Source organism: Ictidomys tridecemlineatus, chromosome 5 (genome assembly GCF_052094955.1).
Source record: "Ictidomys tridecemlineatus isolate mIctTri1 chromosome 5, mIctTri1.hap1, whole genome shotgun sequence".
Taxonomy (NCBI): domain Eukaryota; kingdom Metazoa; phylum Chordata; class Mammalia; order Rodentia; family Sciuridae; genus Ictidomys; species Ictidomys tridecemlineatus.
This window is the reverse complement of record NC_135481.1, coordinates 174,809,118-174,828,963: the sequence shown is the minus strand read 5'-3', so window position 1 is coordinate 174,828,963 and position 19,846 is coordinate 174,809,118. Positions and strand designations below refer to the sequence as shown.

At 57.1% G+C, this 19,846-nt stretch overlaps 1 protein-coding gene and 1 long non-coding RNA gene across 4 annotated transcripts in view; one reads left to right on the top strand and one right to left on the bottom strand.

Moving 5' to 3' along the window:
* Positions 1-19,846, top strand: part of LOC106144721 (uncharacterized) — a 35,929-nt gene that overhangs the window by 2,094 nt on the left and 13,989 nt on the right. Inside the window, exons 2-4 of one of the 3 annotated variants that reach the window (XR_013439615.1) lie at positions 399-1,450; positions 3,499-3,646; positions 3,842-3,987. This is a non-coding gene — a long non-coding RNA (uncharacterized LOC106144721). Of the gene's footprint in view, positions 1-398; positions 1,451-3,498; positions 3,647-3,841; positions 11,498-19,846 lie in introns of those variants that run through there. The other 2 variants (XR_013439616.1, XR_013439617.1) reach the window with 2 other exon arrangements.
* Scrt2 (scratch family transcriptional repressor 2) lies at positions 4,484-19,022 on the bottom strand. The gene is made up of 2 exons (XM_078051565.1): positions 17,744-19,022; positions 4,484-7,279 (listed from the first exon to the last, which is right to left on the bottom strand). Exons 1-2 carry the CDS (start codon positions 17,874-17,876, stop codon positions 6,489-6,491), a joined length of 924 nt encoding a protein of 307 aa, XP_077907691.1. The 5' UTR covers positions 17,877-19,022; the 3' UTR covers positions 4,484-6,488.

The window sequence follows — 19,846 nt, the reverse complement described above, 5'->3', positions numbered from 1 at the left end:
GGCAGGGAGGTGACTCAGCAGCTGGGGGACTTGGTGGCTGAGTCACAGGGTTGCTTAGGACCTCACTAAGTTGCTGAGGCTGGCTTTGAACTTGAGATCCTCCTGCCTCAGCCTCCCGAGCTGCTGGGATCACAGGCGGGCGCCACCACAGCCGTCATGCTTATCCTGTGCGGCCCCCTGTCTCCCTGTTTTCCTCTCCATCTTCGTCCCCTCTGCTGACCTCCTAAGTTCTGTTTTAATTTCACGTAGAAGAGTTGCCTCTTCCTCTGGGATCTTGGGTGCACGCTGAGCAGCTCCTTGGGGTGCTGAGGCAGGTTTGCTCTTCCATTGCTGCTTCTTATGGTCACAAGATGAGTTCCAGGGCCAACGGGACAATCTCCGTCTTTGTTCACATCCAGGAGGAAAGAGAGAATCCATTCCCAGCAATGGTGATATGAAATTCTTCCTCCGTTCAGTCTGATTGGCCAGCTTGAGTCATGTGACTGCCCAAGATCACTCACATCCTCCTGGGACATGCCATGTGCGGAGCTGCTTAAACAGGGGTGCAGGGGCCTGGCACTCATTGGGATGACTGTGAGGGCTGAGAGGGGACCCCTTAGTCATCCTCCTGGGGTTAGCCTGCTCCGAGGCACCTGCACATGGCTAAGCAATGGGCAGATGTCCGATGAATACCAGGCCTGCTGTCACTGGCTGCCCCCTCGACTCACTTTGATTTCATCTGCAGTTGGGCTGCGAAGTTCCATGCAAGCTCAGACTTGAGCCCCTGTGTCCCCACATCCCCATCCTTGGGGAGCTCTGCCCACACACAGGCACACACCAGAGGGGGACAGCAGGTGCTGATCTCGGCCATCCCAGGTGGGCAACTTGAGGAGTGTTCTAGACCATTTGTTCTAGACCTTTCTAGAACCTTCTCCGAGACCAGCAGTAGGCAGCCCTTGGCTACAACAGTGGCCTCACTAACACACCCTCTGCCCTATTCTTCTTGCCCCTCATTTCTGCCTTCTGGGGTCCCCCCATGTAAACACCTTGCACTCAAGACCCAGACTTTGCTATCAGGGAGCCAAAACTGAGGCAAAGGGGCAAGTGACGTGGGGTCACCGCCTCTGGTTCTGCACCTTGCCTGGCTTAAAACTCAGGTGCGTGATCTCGGGCCAGCCACCTGTTTGTGCCTTGGTTTCCTGATTGCAAGGTGGACAGCATGATGTCACCTCATCTGAGGGGTCTTGGAGATATAAGAAGAGATGATGTGAAGTCAAGTCTTAGGAAAGCGCAAAGCATCCTGAACATTTTAAATGACGAACAGATCTCGGCGACCTCCACGTCTGCACTTCCAGAGTAGTTTTGAGGCGTTAGTCCAGACTCTTCTTTGCAAGTGACAGAAGCCAAAGTGAACCAGCTGATGGCGACAGGCTGCCCCTTGGCGGTGGGTGAAGCTGCACCTCCAGGAAAAGTGAGTTCAGAGATTGTTCAGTCTGGGTGATGCTGGCACCACTCAGGGGTGGAATCGCTGGAGGAGAATTGCGGCTTCTTTGAGGGGACCGTGAAAGGGGACAGCATCCCTGCTCCACCTGAGCTGCCCTGGGCTGCAGGTAACAGGGCCCCCGTTCAGCCGACAGAACCCCTTAACCACTCAGTTTTGTGAATATTTTGATGAAATCGACACAGGGGCATCAACATAGGTTGGACGTCATCACCGAAAGCTGATTATTATGACTGATGATACGCACAAGCCTGGATATATCCTAATATTATAACTATATTCTTACTCTTGGGTAATTACATTATACATTATACAATTATACGTTATATACTGCATTTAAGTTTTCATAGGCATCCACATCTAGGATGAGCAAACAAAATGGTTAAACAATAAAGCCACTCCTCACAGAGTGTGAAGTTTCAGGGTGGTCCTTCATTTTCTCCCTGAGGTCACCAAGGACCCAGGCTCTCTCCATGGCCCTGCTGTATCACTTGTGGTGTAGGCTTCGGGCGAAGGCTGGTTCCCTTTATGGTCAGGAGACATGCTTCCCTGTTCATGTTCAAGGGGAAGAGAGACTGGACTACCTTTCCTTTTTTTTTTTTTTAAATATTTATTTTTTAGGTGTAGATGGACACAACACAATGCCTTTTATTTTTATATGGTGCTGAGGATCGAACTTGGGTCCGGCCTGAGCTAGGCGAGCGCTCTACCGCTGAGCCACAATCCCAGCCCTGGACTACCTTTCTTTTAAGATAGAGGAAGCAGCAGGCTTCGTGACATACCAGTCATCCCAGTGAGGGTGATCTCAGGAGGCTGAGGCGGGAGGATCGCAAGTTCGAGGCCAGGCTCAGCCATTTAGTCAGTCCCTGTCTCAAAAACTTGAAAAAGGTATGGGGATGTGGGGATGCAGTTCAGCGCTAAAGTGCTTCTGTGTTCAGCTTCCAGTAACAAAAAGAGGGAGGGGAAAGGCAGCCGTAGAGTTTTCCATGAGCTTCCAGAATCCTCTTCTGAAATCTCCTTGGTCAGACGTGGTTCACATGCCCTTCTGAGCGCATGGGGGATGGTCTTACTCATAGACCAGTCAAGACCATCTCTTCAGCTGATGTCAGTCCCCAGACTGCATGGCTGCTAATCAGGGAGGGAGAGGGATGGAATGGGTGTTGCATCCCTGAAACTGGGCTGGACATTGCTGGGGGGCACCAGCATCCATTCCCACCTCCCTGTAGGGTGCCTTCCAGATGCCTGGGAGGAGAGCTGACTTCATTTCCCAGGCTGCTTTGCGGCAAGGTTACTAGCAGTGAATTAACTTCTGCCAGTCGGACGCTTCCATGAAAGTTGGATGGCAGAAGTGGGCAGGGACCGTATTCCTACTGCTTTTGACTCTTGCTACTCTGAGGATGGCCCTGGAGATGCTGCAGAGCTCTGAAGCTGCATTGCAGCATTGAGCCACAGCACAGTGGGGGATGGGAGACGGCCACCCAGCCAGTGGCAGGGGCTTCCCCATCTCTGGTGCTGACCAGGGATGCGGACCCTGTGTGTCCTGTGCTGTGGCCTTGAACTCAGAGTTGCGTTGCAGACTCCCCTCTGTTTCTTATTGTGGAAGGGGAAGTAGCTCTCCTGGCTACAGGACTTCTGATGTAGAGTTCTGAATGTCCAGCTGAGGATGTTACATGGGTCAGTGCAGTTTAGTCAGCAGCCAGTTCCTTGTATTAAACATTTTCTGCTTCAAAGGGATCTCATACATGCATATAAGATCTGATCTAGAGTGGTTTCCCTTCCCTGCCCCTAAAATAGATATAATGGAAGCAACAGCTGATCAGGACGGTGTGCAGATGCAGAGGGCTGTGAGTGGAGGGCTGAAGAATATAACAGGTTCCCTGCCCTCAAGACCCCACATCTGCTGTTATTATTATTATTTTATGTGATACCATTACCATTTATTCTGCTCTTATTTAGCTTTTGTTGTAGTTGTAGATGGACAGCATGCCTTAATTTTATTTATTTATTTATTTTTGCAGTGCTAAGTACCGAACCCAGCGCCTCACACCTGCGAGGCAAGCGCTCTACCACACTCTGCCACTGAGCCCCAGCCCCAGGCCTACATTTGCTGGTGGCAACACCTAGCACCCTTCTCAGGGAGCAGCACCCAGCGCGAGGGGTTAAAAAGTGAGTACCCTGCTAGAAAAGGAGGAACCCCAAGGAGGCCCAGCAGAGGTGTAGGTCCAGCCTAGCATTGGCCAAACACCCCCTCAAGGCACACGGGCCCAACTTCTTGGTGAGCCTGTGTTGGGACTGGGGGCTAGTGGCCAGAGATTGTGGTCCCACTGAGGTTGTTTTTCTGTTTGTTTTTGGTGTTTCTAGACTCAAACCAGGGCCTGAGGCACACCAGGCAAGCACTCTACTACTGAGCTTCAGTGAAGTTTTTCCGTAAGGCAAGGACAGATTTGTATCTTGAAAGATCACCAAGAATCTGGTTGTTCCACAGCTTCCTGAACTTTTGGTGACAGGTAGCTCAAAAGCTTTAGGGGCATCTTGCTGGTTTTAGTTGACTGCTGAGCCAAAGCCAACAGTTTTATATGTTTGCATTTGCTGCACGCATGACCATATACATGTGTGGATCTGGGGATAAAGTGGGGAAGAAAATGGGTTATCAACGGGCTGTCAGGCACAAACACGCCCACCGCTGCTTTGTTTGTCAGGTGCAATTCAAACTGCAGTTGTTGGAGGGGAGACATATTCTTTCCAATTAGTCACAGGCTCCACCGTTCCCTAATGTCCCTAATGTCCTCCGGGGACTGGCTTCATTCACTTGTTGTTCATGTGGCTCTTGAACCCTTCTTTGAAGTATATTTAGGATTGAGAATGCCTGGGACTTGCACACGCAGGGAACCCCAGGTGGCAGCTACAGGCTGGTCAGTTTCCAGAGAGGGGGAATGGAATGGGAAAATCCAGCTCTCCCTCAGACGCCCCCATCCCACAGTCACAAGGTCTGGAGGCGCTGGCAAGTGGCCAAAGTCCCTTTAATATCCCTGAATTGTGTTACAAGTAATACTGCTGAAGGTGGGCAAGGGATGAGGGTCTGGGGATGAGTTGGAGGGGGAGGGAGGGGGAGCGCCAAGCGCTCATACAAAATATGGCCAAAAGGCTTAGCATGCATGGAAAATTATTGCTGTCAGAAGTTCCTATTTACAGGGTCAACACCCTCCATAATTGCTTCTGCGACCCCTCTCTCTCCCACCATCCCCGCAGTCTCCCTTCCCGGGGGGCCTGGAGCAGGACAAAGCTCCGCCCACCTCTCTGAAGCCCTGGAGAGGGGCCCCTGCAGCTGGGGCCGCGCCAGTCTCCACCCTCTTTTGCGGCTAGAGAGGGGGAGGGGTGGGAGAGTCCAGGACTCGCCCGCAAGCTGGGCGCAGAGCGGAAGGGGGCAGAGGCGTGTGCTTAAAGCAGAGGGCGCCAGGGCCCGTGCGCGTGGAGGTGTGTGCTTCGGTCCTCACGCGGGCATGCAAAAGCGCGGCGGAGGAGGTAGTGGCAGCCAACGGGCGGGCGACTGGCAGCCCTAGGCCCTCTGCCCGGGAGAGTTGCATAGACGTGGCCGGGAGAGAGCGCTCCTCCCGGGGAGCGGGCCCCAGAGGGGTCCGGGGCTCAGTCGGTCCCTGGAACCTGGGGTCCCTCGAGAAGAGGAATAAATAAGAAAACGAGGAGGCTCCTCTCTCCGGGCTCCCTGGGGCAGGAGTGGAAGACTCAGGAGGGCGGGGACCTGCCCCGTGACAGGATCTCCTGGTGCCCCCTCCCCGCCCCTCCCTGCCAGTTGAGGGTCAGCAGGTTCCCCTCTCATTCTGGGGCCCTCTTCCTTATTGAGTGCAGGCTCTGATGAGGGTGGGGCTTCTCCCGAGACCAGAAGGAGTGTGTGTGTGTGTGGTGGAGGGGAGGGGCAGCCTTTGCTGTCCCTTTCCTTGCCTGGTTCCCTGACCCCCCCAGTCCAGCTGGGGAAGTCAGACTGTCCCTGGGTGAGGCCAAGAGAATAATAAATAGATAAATAAATAGATAAATAAATACACAAATAAATAATTGGAAGGGCCCAGCTGGACAAAGGTTGGGGACGTTGGTGAGGTGTTCCAGGCGTCCCCCATTCCGAAAATAAGGAGGGGTACCTGTAGTCCTGGGGATGGAGGAAAGTGCTCAGAGAATCTGGGGAGTGGGTAACTCCAGGCTGAAGCCCAGGGAGGGGTTGTCCTGGGGACATGGGCTACATGAGGGGGCAGGGCCCTGAACTGCCCCTCAGGTCCGCTCTAGGTTAGGTAAAGTCAGGGAATGAGAGCTGTAGAGGGAGGGGATCCCCGGGAGAGCAGGAAGTGGGGATGAGTGGTGAGGATCCCCCCAAGATTAAAGGTGAGAAATGGAAGGGGTGGGGGTGAGTGAATAGCTAGATCTAAGGCCCTGGCATGGAGGGGATGGAACAGACTGAGACCCAAAGGAGGGTTCTCAAACTAGATCCCCAGGTGGAAATACACAGGGAGACCCAGCAGAGAGGCCCAGGGCATGGCCTGGGGTTGACTGTGTTCTTCCCGGGCCTGAGTTAATGTGATTAGGGGAAATTGTGGCAGACGTGGGTGGGTTTAGGCCTTCGATTTGGGGACTTCAAGAGAGGAATGGTCAGAGACTTTGTTGAGAAGAAAGGTCTGAAAGAGCGGTGCAAGGTCTGAATGGGGACCTGGGAGACTTGCGGACCTGGTGCCTGAGTTGGGAGCCTTGAAGGCGGACAGTGGAGTCAAGGTCCAAGAGGTGACAGGAAAGGATGGTATGGATAGGGCGCGCTGGGGGAGACAGTTCCAGAAGTGAGGTGTGAGTTTGGGGGCTGAAGAACAAACTTCCGGGCCAGGATGGGGGTCGCCGCGAGGGGCGTGGGCAGGGAAACGCAGCTGGGGGTTGGAGAGGGCGCTGCGGGCGCAGGTGGGGGGGCCCGGGGCGCGTGGAGAGCAAGTTCCGGCGCCCCGGCCGGGCGAGAGGCTCAGCTGGCAGGGCCAGCGGGGGGCAGCGGGGGAGGCTCGGCACCCTTGACGCAGGCGGCCTCGCAGTGCTTGTGGAGGTAGGACTTGAGCGCGAAGCTCTTGTCGCACTGGCGGCAGCGGTAGTGCTTGAAGGCCGAGTGCGTCTGCATGTGCGCACGCAAGTTGGAGCGGTCGGCGAAGGCCTTGCCGCAGTGCGCGCAGCCGAAAGGCTTCTCGCCGGTGTGCGAGCGCATGTGGCCCTGCAGCAGCCAGGGCCGCGAGAAGGCCTTGCCACACACGCCGCACTTGTGGCGCAGGTTGTGCGTGAGCACGTGCATGGCGAGCGCGGGCATGGACACGTACGCCTTGCCGCACGTCGGGCACTTGCGCGCCAGCTGGCTGTCCAGGCTGCGGTGCGTCTGCTTGTGGCGGCTCAGGTTCGACGACGTGGCGTACGTCTTGCCGCACTCGGCGCACGCGTGCCGGTGCCCGCCGCCCGCGGGCGCCCCCGTGCGCCCCGCGCGCTCCCCGGCGCTCCCGGCGTCCCCCGCGCCCGCCGCATCCCCGCCGCTCCCGCCCCGCCGCCGTCGCGAGCGCCCGTCTGAGATGAAGAAGGCGTCCATGGAGTAGCTGTCGGTCACGGCCGCCTCCCCGCGGAAGTAGCGCGCGGACAGGCTCGACTGCGGGCTTTCGGGGTCGCTGTACTCCTCCGGGGCCGCGGGCGGGTACGCGGGCTCGGCCGGCGCCAGCTCCAGGCCTGGCTTCTGGTCGCCATCGTAGCTGCTTGGGGGCAGGCAGTGCGGGACATAACCTGGAGGGGCGAGAAGTGAGAGGGATGTTGAGCCGGAGGCCCCGGGGGAAGGCTTTCCTCTTTGACCCCGTCCGTCCTGGCGCCCCCTAGCTCTGAGACCCCGTGGCAGCACTTGGAGAATGATGGCCGCTTGTAAGACAGTGTCGCACGCTTTGAAGGTAGTTATTACACCACTTTGCAGGTGAAGAAACTGAGGCAGACATTCAGTCGGTCTAAACTAACAGCAGTGAGAGGTGGAGCCAAGTTTCAAACCCTGTGTTCTCTTTGTCCAAGAACATTCTGCTTTTCCAGTCCTATAACGTCTATGGATTTCAGCTTTCCCACCCAAACATGGTGCATGCCTGTCGGTACAGCTACTCTCCAGGCTGAAGCGGAAAATCACTTTCGCCCAGGAGTTCCAGACCAGCCTGAAATTACAAGCTTCACTTAAAAACCTTCCAGCGTCGTTGGAAGGCCCAAGTAAATGATGGCAGTGAAGGTGTCCTGTATGGAGCCCTAACTGTATGCCAGGCTCTGCCTTGATGCTTTACATACGTTAACTTATTTAATTGCCACAGGAAGTAGGTATTATTAGAGCCCCCATTTTACATGTAAGGAAATTGAGAAAGCGCACACAATAATTGCTATATAAATGTTAGCTATTATAATTATGCCTTTTACTTGCTTGAAAAAGTGACTTCGCTGAAGACTATTTAATTGTCTGCCTCCTGCTCTATGCTTTGAGCTCCCCAGGGCTGGAACTATGTGAGCAGTGACTGGCTCCCAGTAGGTGTGCCATGACTAGGTGTGGCATAGACCAATTGCACTCCTTTGAGACCCACTTCCTGGGGTTGCTGGAGGATTCACAGGGGGTCGAGTGTGTGGCATGTAATAGCTGTGGCATAGAGGGAACCTCCTTGTGTTTGCTCCCAAACCTGCTCTGCCCTGCGCTCTAGAAGTCTTCCTGAGCCCCCATGACAATTGCCTCCCCCTCCTCCTGCCCTTGGCTGGAGTTGGACCAGAAATCCTGTCTGTCACGTGTTTGAGTGACTGGTGGATGGGCAGGCTGGCTCTTCCCCAGGGGATTCCATAGGGGCTTCTGGAGGACAGGGGCCACCTCCGCTTGTTTCTGCCTCAGGTGCCCTTGCCCGGTCCACACCTTCCCTGGGCTCCCTGGAGGGTTTCTGGCAGGCATTGAACAAACTTATCATCCTGGTACTTAATTACCCAGCGTTTCCCATTGTCCTTTAATTGCAGAGAACAATAGAAGTCAGAACCCCTTTCTGAGGTTCTGCAGCCTGGGAGTAGCAAATCCCATTGGACCCTCTGCATCTGACCCCTGCAATCTGTAACCGCCCCCTCTCCAGGGAGTAGGTGGGAGACTTGGGCTTTGTAATCCTGAGGCCCGATTCCTGTGACCTCCAGACTTCCGCTGGGCCTCTAGTCACAGGGCCTGGCTGACTCAGCCTTTAGGGTTTTGCCTCTTGTTTGGCATTTGGGTGGGCACGGGGCAAAGTCTCCCCAGCACTGAAGGTGAGGGTGTGCTCTTATCTTCCCTGTCCCTTCAGCAACTGGTACAGGGCCCTATGCTTAGAGGTGGCTGTGGGCTGTGGCATGGGTGACTCAGGTGCAAGGTGCTCTGTGGTCAGAAGCGGGGTGGGGGCAGTGGTGGTGGCAGATTTTAATCCAAGGGGGAGGAGGTGCCCAGCTTCCACCTGCCTCTGGTGTCGAGGTTGTCCCACCTCCCATGCCAGGTAGTGGCCTGGTGCTCAGCTCCCAGAGCGTGCATCGGGTTCGCTTGGGACTGGGTTGAATGACTGCCAGGCCTCCAGACCCCCTCCTTCTCCTGAGTCCTCTTGCATGGTAATCACCGATGGTGGTGACCGAGCACACGCTGGGTGCCAGGCTCTGGGCTGAGTGCTTCCTTCCCATCCCCACCCATGTCACCCCAACAGTCCTTATTTACACATAAGGAACCTGAGGTACAAGTGTCGGTGGTCCTTATGCCCAGGTGCACTGCTCCCCCCGAGGTCCTGCACCCCTGGAGGTCCTGAAAAGGGTCTGTGACTCAGCTGCCACTTACCACAAGGGACCCAGCCAGTGGGCATTTGATAAGTATTGGAGGAATGAATGATAAAGACTTGCCCGGCAGCCCAGCAGGGTCTGCTGTAGGGAGGACAGGTCTGCACCTCACGTGGCCCGGGCCATTGAAAGGTGAGGACGACCTGGTTCCCCAACACAGATTCTATCTAGGTGATGACCGTGGGCGAGTCCATCTTTCTGTGCTTTGGGGTCTTTTTTCTGGAAATGAGGAGAGTATGGGATCCGATCGGAGGCCGTGAATGATCATGTGGCCCGGGCTTTGCACTGTTCTATTATTAAAGAAGAATGACATATTGGTAAAGAGCACGACTTTGGTGCCAGACTGCCTGGATTGAGTTCTGGCTTTACCATTCCCAGCTGTGTGACCTTGGACAAACGATTTGCCCTCTGTCTGCCTCTACCTTTTCACTAAGGAGTCCCCCAGTGAACAAGCAATAAGTGAACAATACCGACGCTCCAAGGACACTAACGTGTCACACACGAGTGCATTCTCCTCTCCTGACCCTGCCATTTTACAGATGAGAACCCCAAGGCGCAAGGAAGTTAAGCAACATGCCTAGGGTCATGCGGCAGGAAGTCAGAGCCAGGACTGCAGCCCCTTGCCTGGCCCCCAGTGACCCACAACACATGTCAGCTATTACCAGTCACAATGACAGTCTCCCCGGCTGCATACTGTGCTTCAGTTTTCTTTTTTTCTTTTTTTTTTTTTTTAAGAACCCTACTAAATTCTCTTCAGTACCATCATCTTTTTTTTTTTTTAAATAAAGGGTTTATTTATTTATTTATTTTAGAGAGAGACTTGATGTACACTCTGGTAAACCTGCTGATGCTCTCTGGGCCTGTTTCCTCCTCCAGAATGGGTCATTTCCTCCCTCCCATGCTAATGAGAAAACTTCTGGTGCACAGGAACTCCTGAACCTTGGGGCCTTCACTAGAATGAGTGTGCGGCCCACGGCGCCCTCTGCTGGCAGACGGCAGCACTGCAACTCCTTACTCGTGATGCTGATGTCTTTCTATAGAACTAGGGGTGCCTCAAAACAAGCCTCAGGATGGCCTTCAGGGCAGACCTGATTGCCCAGTGGCTGAGAAGTTTCACATGGGTTGGGGGCATCATATGCAAGTTTGGTCATGTTAGAAGGCGCTTCTAACTTGCTTTGAGGCTGACCAGGTTGCTTATCCTCTCTGGGCTCAGTCTGCGGGAAGAAGGTTGGGATGCTCTAAAGACTTTCTGCATTGTGGATGAATCAGTGATTCCCCTGTGTCCTCTCCACTTCCTGCTCCTTCAACTCGACTTCATTTTTCTCAGATCCTCAGACATCTCCCTGTGTGTGCTTGAGCAAGTTCCTCAATCTCTGCTTCGTACGTCTGTATAAGGGAGTTCCTAACAGGACCGGATGAGTTAATGTGGGTAAAGTGCTTCGTACAAGGCCAGGCCCATAATAGCTAGCCTCTCAAGCTGCTAGGATCAATATTATTTCTACATTTTCTGGTGACATCCTAATCTGCCAGAGAGTAGGAAATACACAGAGGTATCTCAAGCTGCTCTGTGACTGTGGAAAGCCACTTCTCTCTGGGCCTCAACCCTGGAAAATCCTTTAGGACACTCTAAACCATGTTCTCCCCCGTGCATGGAATACAGACAGGTTTTGGACGGAGGTCTCAGGAGTGACTAGAGGGCTGAGCTGCCTGTCTCCTGGCTGCTAGGTTGAGACAGTTCCCTTTTGTTTGGGTCCTAATAGAGGCCCAGAAGAGCTGGGACTCAAAAGAAGGGAGACCTGGCTGTCACCCTGGCCCATGCACAAAGAACCCTAGCTGTGAGACCCTTGGCAAGTCATGCTGCCTCTCTGGACTGAAATTTCCCATTTGAGAGATGGTTACCTGATTTACACCTGTTATGTAGGGGCATGGGAAGGGCTCAGAAACACAGAGATGTACACATGTGACCTGAGAATGACTTTGGTTTTTCCTGCCCAAGAGTCTTGATGTTTTAGACTGAAGATCAAGAAACCATTTATGGGGCTGGGGCTGGGGCTCAGTGGTAGAGCGCTTGCCTAACATGTGTGAGGCCCTGGGTTCGATTCTCAGCACCACATATAAACAAATAAATGAATAAAGGTCCGTCGATAACTAATGAAATTTAAAAAAAAAAGAATCCATTTATATATATATATGGCCAAAGGCGTTCTGGAAAAGGAAATCTATGAAAATCAATGTGCTGGGTCCTCTGCAGACACTGTGTCATTCAGCTGCTCTGCCCCCTGGATGGGAGTGGGGACCCATAACAGATCCTGGGACCACCTGCCTTCTAGCTAGCAGCAGCCCTCCCTGTGCACCATGCATCATGCTCTACTGCCCCAGAGGCCCAGGGAGGGCAGAGCCTGCTGGGGAGGGAAGGTGGTACCCCGCGGGGTGGTGGGGTGTTGGAATAGGGAGAAATTGTTGTTCTAGAAAGTGCTCCAGCACCCTGTGAGTTTTTGTAAATAATATTTAACAGTAATGACGCACCGTTATTGAGCACATACTGTGCTCAGGGCTCCCTGCTAAGTGCTTCATGCACATGAGCTCAAGTTTAAGATAGGTCTTCCCAGGCCCTTCTGCTGAAGCCCAAGCCCAGAGAGGGCCCTTGACCTACCTCAGGTCACACAGAACTTCTCACCAGAGTCAGGGTGGCCTCCTTTTCCTAATGGAGCCAGCCCAGGGCTCCTTTCCCCAGTATCTCCCTGACTCCCAGGGTGCCAAGCTGCCTGAGGCAATCTCAAGCCCCATCCCTCCCTGTCCTGATGGGCAGGAAAAGAGAGGGGCCCAGTGGGAGACGGCTTCCCAGGTGGCCTGGTTTCCTGAGGAGGCCTGGCCTGCGCTGGGGGGCGATGGGGGCTGCTGCATGGGTATATTTAGAGCTGCTTCTTGCTGTGCCAGGGCCTCGGGCCTCGAGAATTAGCTCCAGCCAGCTGAGCAGAAAGCCAGGTCTGTCAGCAGCAAAGCGGGATAAAAATAGTTTCTCCTGTCTGCTTGCAGAGCTGGGCACAGGGGCCCGTACCTCCCCCTCCCCTTGTTATAGCATCTTTGTTCCCGGTTCCCTGGGCGCTGGACCAGAAATGACACCCACCTCCTCCAAAGGCCTGGCAGCTGGTGCATCTGCCCACAGGGAGGGGTCCCTGGGTCTAGGGAGGCAGGCGCAACCTGACCAGGGCTATGGGGCTGTTGCCCACTGACCCACACCCAGGGAGCTTCTAGAGAATTCCAGGACCCCTCCTCATGTCCTCCTAACCTTCTGGTATTCCCCATATTCTGGTCTTTCCTGTGACCCAATTCCTGTGGCCCACAGAGAGGTCCCTAGCTCTGCAGGAACCCATAGGAAAGCCTTTCAAGGGGCCTGGGGATGGGAGTGACCCTCTAGGTCTTGAGCTGCCCGGCTCTGGGTGGAGGAGCAGCTTCCTCCGCCCCTGGGAGGGTCTCTGGCTGGCCTCTGCTGGGCCTCCTCTTGAGGATGGGTGTGTGGCAGTGCCCCACCTCTTCTGCAGGCCTCCTGCTTTCTGCCCTGCCCTCCCTCTGCCCCAGGAGGGTGCCGTGGCCGGGCCCTCCACACCCTTGCTACCCAGAGGCTGCCGGAACACTTTTCTCCAAGGGAAACCGCAGCTGGGGAGGAGGCCCAGAGGTCTAGGGCCTCACCGCGCCCAGCATCATCTCACTGTGATCCCGGAGAGCCTCCAGGCTGAGGGGTCCCCAAAACACACGGGGGAAGCACCCGCAGGAGAGGTGGGGGGAACACCTATGTTCTGGTGATTTGGGGTACCCTCGATGCCTAGTTTTGCCTCTGTTGGGTGCAGTGCACCCTCCCAGCCCTCCCGCCCTCTGCCCACTCTGTGTGTGTGTGGGGGGGGCGGGGGGCGGGGGCTGGGCCTCGGGGATGTCGACTGCTGGCTGTCATAAGGGACTCTGGGCACTCTCCTGATCTCCCTTCAGAATCCCAGGCTGAGACTGTCCAAGGTGGGGCAGCTCAGTGTGGGCCTGCAGCATCTCCCTCGGAAGCTCAGGCTTTGGTGGGGACCGTGGGCCCCCGATGTCCACAGTCCCACTGAACCCTGCTGGGTCGTAAGAAAGTCAGACTTCCACGCCTCCAGAAAGAGCTGAGAGAGGCCATGTTCAATTGCTTAGTTCCGTGAGAGAGAAACTGAGGCTGGGGCAGGGAAGACTGGCTAAGGCCACCAAAGCCAAGACTAGACACAGTCAGGCTTGACAGTGAATCTGGATATGACCTTGAACTGGAGATTGGACCTGGATCTTGATCCCAGACCCAAAAGGTTGACCTGGACCAATTCCTAGACCTTGAAACTTGAACTTGGACATGGAGTTTGCCCTGGATACCACACTTGTACCTGTAACTTCAGACCCCGATCTTGGACCTAGACTTGGGGCCTGGTCCTTGACCTAGAGTTGGACACAGACATAGGACCTGGACCTCAGATCTGGTTTGGGATACTGGACCGGATGTCGGATCTGGACCAAGATGAAGATGCCAGGGGCCTGTGGTTATGGAGGACTCTGGTGGCTCTGCTGTGTGTCCTCGGGCACCTCCCCAGCCTACTCTGGGTTACCCCTGTCAGGGGATCGGGCAGCCCTTTTGCATCCCTGTTCCCCACGTGGACGTCCTCAGGTAATGTGCAGTAACGGGGCTCCTCAGCCGGCTCCCAGGCCTGGCCTGGAGCGACAACTCGGCGCCATCACGGGGAGTGAGAGGCGGCCGTGCTGGTGTGATGTGGTCAGCGACAGACCCAGGGGTAGAAGCGGGAGCGCTCCTGGCCTGCTGGGAGGCTTCCTGTGGCTGCAGAGGGCAGACAGCTGCGCTATTGGATTGGCATTGATCCTTCCTCTGCCTGGGTCTGTGCGCTGAGAGGGTTTGGGGGTAGGGGAGAGCTGGGGTGCAGAGGGAGGGACCCTGACTCCCAGCTGGAGTTCAGAGTTAAGTGTGAGGGTGAGGCGGAAGTGGACGCTCTAGGAGATGTCCTTTTCAGGGGGTCGTGGAGACCACCACACACAGTGGCATGAATGGCCGCCTTCTGGGGGTGGTGGAGGGCCCCACATCACCCTGGGGGGAGGGCTGGGCTGTGAGGAGGCTGGGCTTAGTGGAGGCGGAGGGAGGTGCGGTGGGGGTTGGAGGATATGGGTTGGCATCTCAAAGGCAGACTGCTCAGAATCACCAGGGAAGAGGGGGGAAGCCAAGGGGCCTTGGGGGCAGGGGAGGAGCCCGAGGCAGGGAGACAGGGGGCCTTGCATTGGAGGGGACAGGGACGTTGGATCTTGCCCCTCCTCCTCAGGAACTCCGCAGAGAGACCCAGAGCTTTCTCCACTGGGGGCATGTCCCTTCCTATTTTGAGGTTCTGTGGGTTTGGGGGCAACCCGGAGTCCAGATACACCTGCGGTGCCTTCCGCCCATCCAGGAGGCGGAGGCTGAGGAGGCGGCATGGGAAGGCGGAGCAGGGCGGGCCTCAGGGTGTGCGCGCCTGTGCGCCTGTGTGGGAGGAACCTCCAGGAATTCTCTAGCAATCCCAGGGGCTCCAGGAGCTGGGGCACACCTCTTTAATTTGGGGTCCTGCATCTTTATCAGTTAGGAACCTGAGGTTCCTCTGACCTGCACGTTGACAGCTCCCCCCTACCCCCCACCCCAGTCGGCTCTCCTCCCACCAGCCTCATCCTGAGCCTGCAGCCGGAGCTGCTGGAAGGGCTTGTAAGAGGATCTTTCTAATAACTGGAACTATCTCCAGCCCCAGCCCCAGGCCCTCCCCCTCCCTCCTCCCCCTCCCTCCTCCCCTCCCCCTCCTCCCTCCGCTCCTCTCCCCCTCCTTTCTCCTTGTTTACCCAGCACACTTACACACGCTGGGAGAGAAAAAAACGTCGGCTCAGCAATTTTTCACACTTCCCTCAACCGCTCAGCAAGGTTATTTCCGGCAGAGCAGAGACAACAGGGCCACCAGGAGCCAGCGGGGTCTCCAAGGACCCCCAGGACCCCCCACCCCCACCCAGCCATGGAGCGACGGGGGCCTCACTGCCCAGTCTGGCCACACCCCAGGAAGGGAGATGCCCCTGAAAGCAAGACGAGGTGGACCCTGTGTTTCCCGGTCTTACCTAGCCTTGAGCCCCCCACCCCCGCCCCCGCCCCCCCCCCCCCCGACTGTCCCTAGCAGACACAGCTGAGGTGGCCAGGTCAGAGTGCCTGTCCTCACTGTGGGCAGCCTGCTGAGACTAAGAAACGAAGAAAAATGCCGGGTTGCAGAAACTCTGCCACCCTCAGCCAGGGGCATATGTTCCCAGAGCCCCAAGGGAACCTGACAATGGCCTCCCAGCATTTGGTTAGGTCCTTGTCCAGGTGTCTACAGTGTCTCTCACAACCACACTTGACCTTCACAGAAGCTGAGCTCGTCAAAGTTGGAAGGATGTTTAGTGCATGACATCCAAACCCTTTCACTGCCGGGGAGGCTGAGAACCAGAAAAGGGAAGACACTGGCCCAAGGTCACACAGCAGGTGAGAGACCTAGAGTCCAGGCCCCCGTGTTTCAGGCTAGGCTATCCGGCCAGTCTCAGGATTCCCCAGAGGCCAGTGAGTTGGTCTGGAGTCCTTTGGGGGAAAGGGGTTCAAAGATAAGGGGTTCTGGGGTGTCAAACCTGAAAGATTGGCAGTAATACCACTGTCCCACCCTGCTTCCTACCACTCATTCGGGGGTTCCTTTCAAAACCTGTTTGGACTGAATTCAAGGCCAGGCATTCTCCAAGGAACAGCCTACAGTTTTGGCTTTGCGTGGGAAATTCTCCGAGCTTCTCTGGGTTTCCTCAGCTGGCATAGGGGTAGGACCAAGGGGACCTCAGTGGGAGGGATCCCGGAGCTTTGTGTCACCCCCTAAGGGATCCATATTCATCTTGCAGATATTTCCAATTCTACCAGCTCCTGGTACATACTCCCCAGCCTTGGCATGGCCCCAGGTCCACCCTCTGTCCTACCAGCCTCAGCCCAGCCATGTCCCTCAGCTTCTGCCTGCCACCCCATGGAGCCCAGGGCCAAGAGAAGAGGAGAGTAGAATAAGGGGTGTGTGGCTAAAGAGAAGGGGGATGTGTTGGGTAGCTGGGGGAGCCCGGGGGCTGGGGGGCTGAAGCTGTGTCCTTGATCACTCCCTAACTTCTTTGACCTTGGTGAGGTCACAAGGCCCTATGCCCAGCACCCTCTCTCTACCTGGCTTGGCAAAGTGTGGGAACATGAGCAAAGTGCTTGGAATCCCGAGGCAGGGGGCCCCCACCCTCCAGGATGCCTGTCTTTGCCATCTCAGCATCCTTCATCCCTAGCCCTTTCTTTTCTCTCTCTCTCTCTCTCTCTCTCTCTCTCTCTCTCTCTCTCTCTCTCTCTCTCTCTCTCTCTCTCACATACACACACACCCCAAAGCTGATGCCACACTTGATGTCAGATCTGTCACTACCAAAGTGACTCCTCCTCTCCAGGCACCTGCCCTGGAGGGGGCCATCGGAGGGGAGGCCTTTTGTGATCCCCTTGATGGAGATGGGGGCCCACAGAAACAGTCTCCTCCCTAGCCTCCAGAGATCACCCCCTCTGTGGCCAGGATGACCTCTCTCGTCCCCCAAACCCTTGTCCCTGCGGGAACTTGCTCTAAGAAGGGGTGGGGGTGGGGGTGGGGCAGGCATTGGGGGGTGGCTCTGGAGGGGGCAAGAAGCTGGCGATGGGGAAGGAGTGCAGCTCAGGGGACCAGGAACCACTTTGGGGGAACCCCTCCCAGAAATCCCCTCTTCTTTGCAGTCCCTAGGACAGCCCAGCCTTTGGCAGGCGTGTGGCTGAGGGTAACAAAAGAGTTATTTAGAGAGGGGGTCTGGGAGCACTCGCCTGGCATCACCAGGGGGAGCAGGTTCGAAGGAAGGGGGTGCATCCAGCCACCCCCAGGGAGCCAACCCCACCTCCTCGGGGACTGGTAGTCCAGGCCCCTTTACTTTCCCCACCGGGAGCGGGCAGCCAGCTGGCCTCCGTCCTCCCACGGGGAGGGGGTACCCTCAAACTGCCTTGTGCAGGAGCCCCCCAGCACCGGCGGTCCTGAGCTCCCCGTCTGTCCGCAGTCTCCCATCGGCCCCCTCACTCCAGCCCGTTCCAGGGCCACAACTTTCAAAGTCCCGGCTGGCGCGTGGCTGTGGGATGGGCCGACCCTGTGACTTTCCCTTTGTACGACCTGGCCCCAGCCCCGCCCGCCCGGCCCTCGGCGAGTCCGGGAGGCGCTGGCGGCCGGAGCGATCCCCTCCCGGGGTTCCCTGCCGCGCGCGCCCCTCCTCGCGTCCAAGTTGGGGAGGGCCGAGCTCCCTCCGCTCTCCCCGCCCCCGCCCGGTCCCACTCACCGTTGTCCCCGGGCGGCCCCCGGGCGCCGGGCAGCACGTAGGCAGTCTCCAAGGGGTGGTAGGTGGGGGCCGGCCCCCCGCTGCACTGGAAGCCGTCCCCTTTGATCTTCTTCACCAGGAAGGAGCGCGGCATGGCGCAACTGGCGGGGGGCTCGGCGGGGGGCACTGGCGCGGCCCGGTGGGGGGAGGCGGCCGGCGGGCGCGATTGGCTGTCCGCGCGGTTTCAGCACTGGACAGCTCCCGGCGGGCGGGCGGCGCTCGGAGCCGGCCCCGGTGGCGGCGGCCCCGGCTCGGCTCGGGCTCCCGCTCGGGCTCGGCGGCGGCGGCGGCGGCGGCGGCGGCGTGCAGACAGGCGGTCGCTGGAGCTGTGCTCAGCACTCCGGCTGCCGGCTTTATATGGGACGCAGGCTGGAGGAGATCAGGTGGTCCCCTAGCAATGGAACTGTTCAGCGCTCTAATCCATCAAATGTCCCCCAGGACAATCGCTCCGCACACGTTCCCCCGAACCGGCAGCGGTGGGGGCAGGCCAGGCGCGGGGAACGGCGAGCAGGCAGGAGGGAGAAAGTGAGGGCGAGAAAGGCGCAGAGACGGAGAAAGGGGAGTGTGTGTGTGTGTGTGTGTGTGTGTGTGAGAGAGAGAGAGAGAGAGAGAGAGAGAGAGAGAGAGAGAGAGAGAGAGAGAGAGAGACATGCAGAGAAAGAGAGAGATGCACGCAGAGGGGCCAAGATAAGGACAAAAAGACACCAGCGACAAACAGGGAGAAGAAAGAGAGCCCGAGAAAGTGGCCGCACGCACTCCCGCACCCACAGGAGGAAGGGAGATCCAGGCACACAAAAAGGGAGCCCCCCGGGCGGCAAAGAAAGGGAAAGAAAAGTGAGAGGGAGAAACTGAGGGGCGCAGAGGGGGAGCAGTCCTGAGCGGGCGGGGTCAGGAACATGGGGACACCGGGAAGGGGGCGCAAAGAAAAGAGTGAGTCCCCGGCAGCCAGCCGCCCTCCTGCCTGCAGTGTGCTCCCTCTGCCCCGGTTCTGAAGGGGCCAGTGTGGACACCCAGCTTTAACTAGAGGAAGTCCCCCCACTCCCGGCTCGGGCGCCTGCCGGAGCCTCCTATTGGGTTTGGGGCTCAACTTTCTTCTCCCAGAACTGGTGGGGGGAGTGGGTCCCCCAGGCTGATGCCCAGCCCGCTCAGCCGGTCCTGTTCCGGTGCCTCGCTCAGGCGAGCGCTGCCAGAGGAAGTGAAAATCGTCCAGTAATTAATTTCCCTGCTGCCGGGGGGTGGTGGTTTTGACACATCCGAGGCTGTGTCTTTCCCTGAAGCGGGGAGCAGACAATAGAGACACGTGGACTGGGAAGGGAGAGGGGGGAAGGGAGGGGGAGTGGGACTCCTGCTGGAACTCCGCAGGTCAGCTCCTTTGTCTCTGGAAGGATCTGAGAAGACCCCCCCACAATCCAGCCCAAACCTGGGGAGGGGGGGTGCCTTGGCAGGACTAAGGAGCAGGAGAACTCAGTCCCTTACCAGAGGATGCTGGGCAGAGCCCCAGGGTGATGGGCCAGACTCACCAAGTGTGGGATGGTCAGTGCCCAAGAGTCCCAGAATCAGACTCTGGGGATGCCAGGCTCTCTCTGATCGCCGGCATTCTGTTGATGGTGGCAAAGCTGATGGAGTGGGGATGTCCTCTGGGGACTGTGTCATCCAATACCAACCAAGAGTGTAAGACCCAGAGAGGGCAAGGAGGTGCCTGAGGTCACACAGTGAGTCAGCAGCAATTTCCAGAGACCTCAATGTCTTCTGGGCACCCCTGAGTCAAGGCCTTATCACAGTCTTTGAATGGTGGCTTAGATCTTAGATCTTGCCAGGGCTCTGTAAGATCGGGGAGTCTCTGATCATCTTCCTAGTCATATTGTTTTGCCCCCTGGGGCTTTTTGTCACCTTGGTCACCAAGAGGTCCACAGCCCTGGACGCCTGGCACACCCCTGTATTCCCCACTCCAGCCCCTGAGCCTGCTTCTCCTCCTTCCGCCTCTGCCTCCATACTATCCCCTGGAGGCCTGGTCCTTCCCTCCCTGTCATCCCAGGAAACTCCTGCTGGTCGCCAGGCCTTGGC